This window comes from Heterocephalus glaber, unplaced genomic scaffold (assembly GCF_053883595.1).
Source record: "Heterocephalus glaber isolate CG9 unplaced genomic scaffold, H.glaber_assembly_v1.0 deba00001586, whole genome shotgun sequence".
Lineage (NCBI taxonomy): Eukaryota > Metazoa > Chordata > Mammalia > Rodentia > Bathyergidae > Heterocephalus > Heterocephalus glaber.
The window spans coordinates 19,567,174-19,579,241 of record NW_028258364.1 but is presented as its reverse complement, the minus strand read 5'-3'; the positions used below and the strand labels follow the sequence as shown (position 1 = coordinate 19,579,241).

The following is a 12,068-nucleotide window of genomic DNA, read 5'->3' as shown; positions in this document are numbered from 1 at the left end:
AGTGGTTTCATTGTCACAGCTATTATTATCGTCGCTATCATTGTTTAGTTCCTATTATGTGCAGGTTCTGTGCTACATAAGGGTTTCGGAGACAGTACCTATTCAGTCTTATGAGATGGGTACTAATATTATCCTGATTTTTGCAGAAATGAGACAGAGAGACATTCAGAACTAATCCAAAAGCAGTGAGGAGGGGAGACAGGAATCTTTGATGAGTCAAGTACATGAAATACTTGGTAACAGAGTTGAGAAGTATTATGCTGGCATCATTCTTTATCAGTGTAACTCTTCAGAGGTTGTTTCTGATAGAGTTCAGTATCTTCCACAAAAAGGCATTTGGGAAAAGAGGATTTAATGTTCAGCCTCTACAACAGACACGTTTTTTCTTCTTTTCCTTATTAGAAATTTACACTGGGGAAGAAATTGACCTCTTCAGGACTTGAGTTTAAATGTCTTAGACATCATATACTGTCTGTGTTGTATCTCTCTCGGAATGGAATTGTAAACTCAGGGTGATTGAATTCCTGAGGGGAAGTGGGGTCGGGGAGGATGTTTCAGGAGGGGACATTCTGTGTACCTGTGTCAGCCTTGCTCCTGCTCCTTGGGGGAGGCAGCAGGCCCTGGGCCTCAGAGGGCCTGAGATCACTCTCTCTCTCTCTCTCTCTCTCTCTCTCTCTCTCTCTCTCTCTCTCTCTCTCTCTCTCTCTCTCACACCCTCTCTCTCTCCCTGATAGTTTCACCATGTTGTCCAGGATGGCTTGGAACTCCTGGGCTCAAGCAATCCTCCTGCCTCAGCCTCCTGAGTACTGGACTATAGATGTGTGTGCTCCAACCCAGCTCTTGCTGTGGCTTTTTAAAAAGTCTGAGTAGCCAGGAGTGGTGGCACACACCTGTAATCCCAGAATTTAGGAGGCTGTGGCAGGAGGATCGAAAGTTCGAGGCCAACCTGGACTACATAGTGAATTCTGGGCCATAGAGAGGCCCTGTCTCAAAAAAACAAATGACAATAACAACTACAAAAACCAATCTGAGGCTTATGGATCTGTAGAAAGTGATGTTCAGTTTCCAATGTTATCCTTTAGGACCTTTGGAAACAAATATTTACTTTTGTATCTATTTTTTTGTCTATTCATTGATACAAAGATAAATAAAAAGAAGTGCCTAATATCAGTTCAAATAAATATACTGCGTCTACATAGATGAGTTCCACTGCTTGAGAAAAAAAAAATCACACGTCCTTGCAGCTTGGGGAACATTTCCCAGAAGAGGTGGCACAGTAGAGTTGAGAAGGGGACTTGGTGAGGGCAGATGGTCAGCCCTGGAGTTAGGCAGAGGATAACTCTTCAGTTCTGCGGGAACATGGGGCTTCCAGAGAGAAACAGGAGGGATACTGGAAGCGGGGGCGGTGTCTGGCCGCCACGTCCTCGAAAATGGATCGGCCGTGCGTATGGCGCACAAGGCAGTGGAGGGGCTGACGCAGCCAACCCCAAGTGCAGTGACGAGGACAGACCGGAAGTGGAGACCGGAAGTGGTGGATAGGCTGGAAGTGCAGTGATGAGGACAAGCCGGAAGTGGAAATTCTAGAAACCCCTAGGAGACACTGAGGAAAAATACTCCAAAAAGGGAAGTATCAGAATCCCCAGAACAAGGGGCCGGGACGGAAAAAGCAGCTCAGTGTTCCTTTTCCCAAACCCCTACAAATAGTAAGAGCGTTTTTACTAACAGCCCCGCCAGTGTCCAGGCCTGTGGGTCTGTAACAGGACATACACAGACTAAGTGCATTGTGGCACCCGCTCCTCGTGCACCGCGTATTAAAACCATGGCCCTCACTACCAAGGGCCAAATTCCTGCGAAGAACCAGCCTCAAAAATCAAACATTTTTGACCACACATGTGAATGTATCACGAGGACGTACGTGTTCTTCGCATTTCTCAGCTTGCCTGTTACTGTTGTATCTTTCTTCTTCTCAGCCGTGTCTTCGTCTGCAAATCCCACAGCGTGTGTGAGGGACTCTGGTTCTGAGCGAAGCACGCACGCAGGCTCTCGGAGGCTGGTGAGTAAGCCCGAGGCGGCCAGCGCCAGGTGCCTGATCCGGAAGGAATTTCCTGCGCACGCAGAATGTAGGCCTGGCTGCCATCCGCCGAGGGAAAAGCCTCGCCAGATGTAACTCAAGGGAAAAATTTAACTTTCCATCCACTCGGTAGATAATGATCTTTATGACAAAATGAAAAATAGACTTGTGAAATTGTTACTTTTTCTTTTCCATTCTCTACGTCCAATAAATATGTGGCCAGATGCAGACACGGTGTTACAAACCAAGAGCCACCATTCAAATCAATCTTCGCTGTTGTTTGGCCTGGCGTTCACCCTGTCGAGAGGGAACTGGCTGGCAAGGCTGTCGCCTGACTTGGCGAAATCTCCAAACTGACCTCAATCGGAGCTAGGAGGACTGGTGTTTCTTTTTGAGTTAGATACCGCTGGCAAGGGACAGGAATTTGCAACCAGGATATGCTGTGGAAAAATCTTGGCAGTTCTGGGAGGATTATCTTGGCCACAAAGTTGCCTTCCACTTCTCTGCTAGGGCTCTGCGCAATTCTATCCTTTAGAGATTCCTCATTCTACTCTCAGCAAGAAAGAAAGGGTGCTCAGCTCGTTTGCCCTCCTCTAGAGAGAAAATGGACAGATTTGGGGAAGGGGCTTTTAGCAGTCATCAGCGCAAGCAGTAGTTCACGTGTCCCTTGGGCAGGTCAGGTGGCATCCGTGACTTCATCTGTAAAATGGAAATTTGGGAGATTACTGTGAGATTTAAATTTGATAATAGGAAAACATTCAAAGCTAGGAATTTTTTTTCTTCTCTGTGTATCAGTAACCCACTCCATTAAATTGACTATTACTTGTGTGATACGTCACATGTTCTTATTGTCCAAATGGTATTTGAAAAGCATTATGTTGTAAGGAGATGTAGGTGATCCCATCTCTTCTCATCCTTCATTTCTTTGTGGTGACTGGTTTGGGTGTGGCTTGGGTTTTTTATTTTTATTTTTTATTTAAAAAATTTTTTTTTGGTACCGGGGATCGAACTCAGGTCCTTGCGCTTGTGCAGCAGGTGGTGAAACCACTGAGCTAAATCCCCGGCCCCAAGGGTTTTTTAGATATAAACTTATGTTTGGAAAACTACTATGGACTATTAAATATGCAGAGTAGAAGTCTTGAATGATCACGACCTCCAATTTCTTCGTCCTTTAATTGATCACATCCTAAGGATGCAGACAACAAAACAAGTCTGTGGTTTAATAGATTTTAGACCTCTCTCACAAGCAATCTAAAAACCTCAAGAGTGGCAGGGAAGGGGCTGGGGATACAGGTCTGTGGTAGAGCAGTTGCCTAGCATGCACAAGGCCATGAGTTCTATCCCTAGAGCCAAGAAAAAAATTTTTTTCCATGATGAGTGTTATTACGTACTGCAAACATGGAGTAAGTAAAATTAAAAAAAAAAATTAAATATCCGGAAAGGGTCACATGCATACTAAGTACCTTTTCCTAACTGCATACTAGGCAAGCTCTCTACCACTGAGCTATGCCCCAGTGCCCCTGAAAGGAAAAAAAAAAAGAGGGAAAAAAGAGGCATTGAAACAGGTATCCCTCATGGAGCAGGGTTGAGATTTTTGTTGTGCTTTTAGTTGGGATCAGTAGTGTGTTATTTGATACCTCCCGGTTTCTCTATCTTAATTCCACAGCCCCGTCCTTCACTGATTTGTTCAGAAATAGGACAAGGTAGAGGGAAGGGGGGATGAATTTACATTGTAGTTTTTTTCTTTTATACACATGGTTACAATAACATTGCTCTTGATCTACAATGAAATAAAATCTGTCAACATTAAACTTTTTCAAGTCTGAAATACGTGAACTGTTTTTTATGAGGAAAGCATTTTCAACAAATTAATGAATACTCTCCTGTTAGGCTAACCTGATTATTCTGATATTTGTACCTAAATCAAAAGTAGGACACCAAGGCCGGGGATTTAGCTCAGTGGTTCCGCCGCCTCCCTCACAAGCTCAAGGACCTGAGTTCGATCCCTGGTACCAAAAAAAAAAAAAAAAAAGTAGGACACTAAATCTATAGGAATGTTAATGACTAAATTTAATTTGATGTCAACAACATTTCATAAGGAAAGCTTTTAGCTATACAGTGAGTGGCTTTTTGTGAAAAGGAAAAAAACTGAGTTTCATCTCTCATGATGAAAATGTCACGAGGGGATATTTAGAAAATGATGGTCCTTGGGCCAGAGGGTTTAGCTCAGTGGTTCTGTCGCCTGCCTCACACGTGCAAAGTCCCAAGTTCAATCTCCGGTACCAAAAAAAAAGAAAGAAAGAAAATGATGGTCCAAGTTATTTCATATAGTTCAAGTGTCACTAAATTATGTTAGGTACCATTGGTTTTTGTATGAAAAGGAAGCAATTATGGCCTAGTTTCTTTCTGACTATTAATTTCCTGGCCCTTGTAGAAAAAGTTTGCATTTAGGGGAAAAGAGCTATCCAGATGGTGAAGTATTTAAGTAGCCACGTTTTATTACACCGTGTTCAAGGTAACCCATTCTATGGGGAGTCAGATGTAGCAATAGAATATTGTACTTGTCTGCTGTTATATTATTTCTGTGATCTAGTACAAATAAAGAGTTTATTCTTGGTAAGAGTGCTCACTATCTCTTCGAAGGGATAATATTCTTGGAATTTTTTTTTCGTTTGAGGTGCTAGGGATGGGACTCTGGGCCTTGCACTTTTATCATGTTAGAAGAAATTTTAGGAGATGAAAGCACTCATCGTGGTGATACTGATTGTGTTTTCTTTTATGCCTGTGAGCTACCTGGAAGCCACATTTTAGTGTTTAATGTGCCTGCATTGCACAGTGGTTAATGTTTTCGTCCCTTTTTCATCCATGACCCAGGTGGTTAGCCAGGAAAAAACCAGTAGAGTAATGGCTGCTTTGGTTTTCACCCATCTCTGTAAAATCAGTCCACCGGAATGACTGGGCAGACACCAATGGGGTGACTCCTGGGGTTTGTGAAGTATGTGGAGAATAATGGGGAACCAAAACAGTGATGGAAATATGCGTGTTACAGTATAGTCTGTGAGCCAGAAAGAACCAGCAATTGAAAGATCAGGGCTATGACTGCTGCCGAAGTTCAGGATCACTACTTAAGTGGCTACGAGGACACTTCTAGCTCCGTTTAAAATCCAACCCCCTGACACACACACAGTGTAGGAGGTTATTGCTAGACATTCAAAGCTGAACAATTTTATAAAGTAAAACAGTAAAGGTAAGCTTAAGTTGAAGCTCAGAAGGACTTGCAGTCAATGAAGTGTATAAATATCGTGGTAGTATTGGAGATGTGGCTCTGTCCCTTGTTGTCTGAGTGTGACATGTGACTGTGGGGTTTTCAGACTGGCTCCCAGTCCTCCTCATCCTACTGTAGATGATACATAAAGTCGTATCACATACTTGCAAAATGCAGCAGTTAGATAATGTATCCCCAAAACAGAGTAGCAGGCAACAGGCTATGATTGTGCATCCTGAACCACAGTTTGGTAAAGCATGGGAGATGGAGGACATTCGTTCCGGTTAGAGAAGTGCTATGTCAGGAAGTACTCAGTACATTGTAACCAGCACTGCAGATAATCTTACAGTAACCTTCAGTACCAGGTAAAATGCAAGCCTGTTTCTAGCTCATATTCCGAAACGTGTCAGTGCCCCTCTGTGCAGCTCTGTTAGTACACGAATCTGTGTAACCATCAAGTGCCTGTCCCAGGACAGGGGGCTGAGAAAGCTTTGCGCACTCGGTGGCCTTGTGCCAGGGAAGGGGCCCTTTGGTGGGCAGCTCGGGAGCTGGACTGTGTTAAGCCTCACTGTGGTTTGTTCTTAGGGCACCTGGACGATGATGGATTACCCCACGGGTTCTGCACGGTCACCTACTCCTCCACAGACAGATTCGAGGGCAGCTTCATTCACGGAGAGAAGAACGGACGTGGGAAGTTCTTCTTCTTCGACGGCAGGTAGTGTTCTTCTATGCTGCTGTGTTCTGCTCTGGTTTGTGTATTGCGGGGAGGGGCGAACTAATTCCTGTGAAGGAAATGGCTACAAATCAAGGAAGTCGGGTGGCAGTTTTTGTGCCTACAGCATGGACTGCTTTGGTGACCGGAAGTGACCCTGGTGGCTACAGGAAGCCAGCCTGAGGTGTGCTGAGCCAGTGCATGCCTGTCCAGAGGATAAACCGCCACGGTGGACTGGGTGGGGGAGGTTTGCACAAACTCACTCCCTGGCCACCCTACCCTTCACGGAGCCCACCTGATCGTTCTAGCACTGTAGTGCCTGTAATGAAGTCGTCCAGAGGGGTTCACTTTTGTTGGTGACCAGTTTGTTCAGTGAGAATAGCGGCCGGTTCACACTCTTCCAAGTGTAAGGTTCACCTCGCTGCGTTCAGCCCACTCTCCCAGTTGTGATTTCTCTGTGTCCTGAAGGAAGATGGGGCGACTGCGTTGCTTGCTCAGCTTTATGCGTGCCTCACTGTGTTCCCTGGCCCCCGTGAGATTGCTGAAGAAAGTACTTGGCCAAGCTCCTCAGGCCACATCATCGCAGGCCGAGCAGTCTGACCAAGACGGGTACATGCAGGAGGCTGAGCTCCTGACTCAGTCTTTGGGACAAATGGTGGGGTTTTTTTTGTTTTTTGTTTCTACCGGGGATCCAACTTGGGTCCTTGCACTTGCACAGCAGGCGGCAAAACCACTGAGCTAAATCCCCAGCCCAGACAAATGGTCTTTTGATATGATACCTCCTCGATAATGTCAGGACTAGTGTTCCCCACAGTTCTCTAGTTAAAATTTTTTTTCTTTTTATTACTGTGGATTGAACCTAGGGCCTTTGTTGAGCTACATCCCTGGCCCCTTTTTGTTTTTTATTTTGAGACAGGGCCTCCTTCATAAGTTACTAAATTGCCCAGGCTGGGCTTCAATTTGCAGTCCTCCTACCTCAGCCTCCCAAATTTTGGGATTACAGGCATGCACCACCATGCCCAGCTCCTGGGGAAAATACTGTTGCATTCTCCCTTTGTTTGAGGAATCTGAAGACATGACACGGTCAGCTATCTGCAGACCCATTGGTTGGGAAATACAGAAAGGGACATAGCAACGGGTAAAGGAGCCTAGGAGACAGCACCACTCACTACACCCCAACACTGGCACCGGGCCCCACCTCCACAAACCCAGGACCTGCTGGCGAAAGGAAGCAGCTGAGCTGCCAGCTGCAAGGTGATCACGGGCCTTGGAATGTGACCCTGAACTACTGAGGGTGCCTGCTGGATACCTGCTCCAGGCCTCTGAAGGTGTTGGCATCACTACTTCCTCTCAGGAGCCCTTTAATGGTCTGGAGGGTTGCAATGGCAGTTTATTTATAGCTTTTTCTTTCTGGAAGTGTTGCTTCCTACCTCATACTGCAATTATTCCTTTATGCCTTGAACAATACATATTTACATAAAAATGCCTTATTTCAAGCTGGGTGTGGTGGTGAATGCCTGTGATCCCAGCACTCTGGAGGCTGAGGCAGGAGGATCACTGCTAGTTGGAGGCCAGCCTGGGCTACACATGAGTTCAAGACCATCCTGAACTACATAATGAGACCCTGTCTCTAAAAAAAAAAACTTTTAGGGCCAGGGGTTTAGCTCAGTGGTCTCGCCGCCAGCTGCGCAAGCTCAAGGACCCGAGTTCGATCCCCGGTACCAAAAAAAAAGTTTTATTTCCCCATTGTATTCAAGAACAGAGCTTTAATGGCAGAATCTTTAACTGTTACGTCTATGATGCTTCATAGCACTTTTCTTTAATTTGATTCTAAAATAAGAATAATAAAGTTCTCACTGAATGGGTACAGGAGCTGGAAAAGAGAGTACAGTTCACCCAGAACACTCCTCCCTGCACATATACTCATGCTTTAAGTCTAGTAGTTCTATCATTTTAGCCAGTAATTGATTGGCTCTTTGGGAAAACCACCCTGCAGATTTGGTTACATCCGGTGCTGGGTACCTTAGGTTTCACAGACCTGACCCACAAATGTTAATGGTTAGACGGGATTTCTGAGCCAGTGTGCCAGAATGAGCTCCATGTGACTCCAGAGACTATCCCGAAACCTCCCGAGTGCCTCCCTGCCTCAGTCAAGCTTGCTCGCTGAGTCCAGGCTGCTTCCTCCACTTACCCAGTTGTGCCACACAAATGCATTCATCCGCGCATGTCAGGACATGAACAAGCCCCAGGCCAGGCCAAAGCACAAGCCCAGGAACCACAGAAAATAAATCCATTGTCCTTTCCCCCCTTTGTGAAAAGGCATCAATTCATGACTTTTTACACCGTCGCTCAAGCACCTGTAGAAACAGAGGTCAAATAGAAGAACCTGAGAATGGGGGAGGTAGAGAGGGTCTCGGGGATGACCTGGTTGGTCCTCTTATGGGGGGTTCCCTGGGGTGGGGAGGCTACTATTGCTTTCTTTACACAGGAGGACCAGTGCTGGGACAGAACCTCAGAAAGTTATTGTCATCTTTCACAGGCCCAATACCGATCATGTTATGGTACATCTGCTAAAAGAATTTGCTGTAAAAATTAATGAGAAGGTCTTATGACTAGAAAAAAAGGGGTGCAAATGCAAAAGACATAAATATGTCTTTCTGGGCTGGGGATTTAGCTCAGTGGCGCCAGAACTGCCTCACAAGCGCAAGGTCCTGAGTTCAATCCCTGGTACCAAAAAAAAAAAAGTCTTTCTAAGCGGAACGTGGAAAAGGCAGGGTTTTTTTTTTTTTACAGGATGCAGCACCTTTATTTATATTTGTCTATTAATTTTTCTTCCCTGTTACTGTCTGATGCATTGGATAAAATTAAATGGGAACCCTATGCCTTCACTGCCAAGCTGGTACCTTTGGTCTGGAAAAATTTCCTCCAAAAGTCTGAAATCCAGGTTTTAAAACAAAAGTATAGAAACAAAAGCTTTGTTAAAGAAAGTCACTTAACCCTACAGTGCTGGTTTGTATCCCCACCAAAGGACTTGTTCAAAAGAGTGGAAACCTGTGTTTGGAAGAAGGAAAATCACAAGGTGTAGTAACAGAAGATTCGGTCCAGTGCATTCTAATCTTATGTTAAACTTGTATCCGGTGTGTGATTTAAGAGAAGCATTCAAATAAATATGAATTATGACAAGAAAATTCTAAAATCAACTTTTACCATGACATGGACTATGATAAATCTGAATAAGAATTTTAAATATCCAAGCTACCAGGAGAATTGGCCCTGTTAAATTGTTTAACCACATTCCTAGACAGAAGCAGAATGTTTCGTTTTGTTTTTAAATTGCAAATGTACCAAGTGCTTGGTGGAATAAAAAGCACCAAGAAATACACAAATACTAAAAAGTGAAAGTGCTTCCTTTTTTTCCAGTACTGAGGCTGGAATCAGAGCCTTCACACTGAGCTACAACCCCTGCCTCTTTTTTGTTTATTTTTCTTTAAGACTGGATCTCTCTAAGTTGCCCAGTTTGGGCTTGAATTTGTGATCCTCTTGCCTCATCCACCCACCATGCCTGGCTCTTTTGTTTTTGTTTGTGTTTTTTTTTTGGTACCAGGGATCGAACCTCAGGTCCTTGCGCTTGCGCCGCAGGCGGCGGCGAAACCACTGAGCTAAATCCCCAGCCCCTTGTTTTTGTTTGTGTTTTTAATCCCCACCTCATGTGGTAGAAGTAAAATGCAGCAACAGTGACTTGTCTCTTCCTCAGCTTCAGTAGCCAGAATGCACACTACCCACCTGCTTTCTACTTCAGGCACTTTGCAGTTTTGAGATTGTAACAAAACTTGCCCTTTCTGTCATTGTGTGACAAAATGTAGAAAATGGAAAAGCAAAGTTCCTGAACTGCTTATTAAGTTGGAAACCTGAAGTCAGGCCACTCCTCCTGATCAGATGGCTTTTCCCCCAAATGAGGAAGGAATGGGAAAATTACCCTTTTTTTAAAAAATCATCTTTTCGGGCAGCTGTTATTTTCCGTTTTCATTCTTTTGGAAGGAAAGAAGAAAATTGGCTGCACATTAAGTAGTTGAGACTTCTTAGGATCTACTGAGGTCCTGATAGACAGGCATCTGGGTCATGAGCCAAAAGGGACCTTCCGGTTTTCAGTGCAGAGCCAGAGGAGGCCAGCACCATGCTTTGGCTGGAGTCCTGGGGTATAGTATGGAGATTTGATAGACACAGCTCCTAATTTTTTTTTTTGGTACCGGGGATCAAACTCAGGACCTTGCGCTTGCAAGGCAGGCGGCAGCGCCACTGAGCTAAATCCCCGGCCAAACAGTTCTAATTTTTATGGCAATCCCCAATTCCAGATGCTCATTGTAATGTGTTTTTCCAGAATTGTTCTTGGTTCAGCCAAGACCCAAAGGCAGAGCTTGTCACATCTTGTTCCGATGATGGAACAAGAGAGCATTGTGGAGCGGGGTGGCTTTCTTTGGGGCTGTGGATTAGTAGGGAGGCATTGGCCAAGGGCCTGAGATTCAGTCAAGGTGTTCCTCCTGTGCACATGTCTGTGTTGATGCAGATGCGTGTAGACAGGCTGATGCCTCTCCTGAACTTGCCCTTGGACTTCAGCTTTTGCTCCTTTCTGACTCCATTCTCCTGTGCCGGAGTCATTTCCGTCCATCAGTCTGCTCCCTGCCACGTCCAGATGAAAGTGCTCCTGGCTCGCTGGCCAGGTAACCTAAGTCAGGACACTGGGGAGCCACTGAGGAAGCCTGATGTCTTCCAGGTGACAGGTCCGTGCAGGGTTTCTTGTGCTTAGTTTTTAGAAAGTGCCTGTTCACACTGCAGAGAAACTGGAGTTGAAATGGACTCTTGAAGTCATGTGTTCCGGCCTCCCACGAGAGGCAAAAGTCCCTGCTCTGTCCCCGAGAGGCGTCCAGCTTTCGCTCAGCAAATACTTCATCTGTATTCTAAAGAGCATTCGGCGCTGAGACAAAAGATCATGCAATATGCACAAAGAAAGGGAGTGGAAAGGAAATGGGTAACTGAATATCTCCCATTCGTGCAGCACTGGGCACCTGGCCTTCCTAACAATCGGAGAAGTAGGCTTCATAATCCTGTTTTACTTACAAAGAAACTCAGATGCAGAGATGCAGAGTGGCTAAGTAACTTGCCCAAGGTCACCTAGCACAGCTGGTGCTGAGAGTCAAGCCAAGGTGAATTCAAGATACATTCAGTTTTAGAGCCAATCCGCTTCCTTTTTGGGGGTGGGAGGTGAGACAGTCTCATTGTGTAGTCCAGGCTGGCCAGGTACTTGCAGCGATCCTCCTGCCTCAGCCTCCCAAGTGCTAGGATCACAGGTGTGTGCCCCCATACCCATAGAGCTAACCCTCTTTTTCACTGCATTTGCTACCTTCCTGTAACCAGAAGCAAGAAAGTTGCTATGGTCCTGACTGCCTTGCTTTTGTCTCACTTTTAGTCTCTCATTACTTGTCATTGTGAAAAATCTCCCAGGTCCCCAGGGGGACTCGAGCTCTTTTCTGGAAGGAAGCTTAGCATCTTGGTAAGAGTGTGGTGGATGCAGTTTTCTCAAGGATTCAGATCAGAAGAGCCCTCTTCTCAGTACTGGGCCTCCCCACACTTCCGCTTCTCATTTGCAAAATGCAGATGAATATGTCTACTGCTCAGAGTTTGGATTGGATGAGAAAAATCCTGCACTGTGTAGGGCACCTGGTAGGTGCTCAGAGGAAGGGGCGGAAGATGAGGATGAAGGCGATGATGACCTTTTATGATGGTTGCTATTAGTTGATAGCAGTGGATGAGAGAATGTCTGTGTAGGAAAAACACAAAGTGTCTTCTTTTCTTTTTTTTTTTTTTTGGTACCGGGGATTGAACTCGGGTCCTTGCGCTTGCGCAGCAGGTGGCGAAACCACTGAGCTAAATCCCCGGCCCACAAAGTGTCTTCTTGTGTCTTGTTTTCTTTCCACTCAACAGTTAACAGAAGCTTTCTGTGAACTCAGAGAGTGTTGGGATTT

General features: G+C 45.3%; 1 protein-coding gene across 2 annotated transcripts in view; it reads left to right on the top strand.

The window, feature by feature from the left end:
• The window catches only part of Setd7 (SET domain containing 7, histone lysine methyltransferase), a 48,624-nt gene that overhangs the window by 2,763 nt on the left and 33,793 nt on the right, over window positions 1-12,068 (top strand). For both annotated transcript variants that reach the window (XM_004854991.4, XM_087193300.1), the window contains exon 2: window positions 5,922-6,051. In XM_004854991.4, the coding sequence (XP_004855048.1) occupies window positions 5,922-6,051 (130 nt within the window). The remainder of the gene's footprint in view (window positions 1-5,921; window positions 6,052-12,068) is intronic.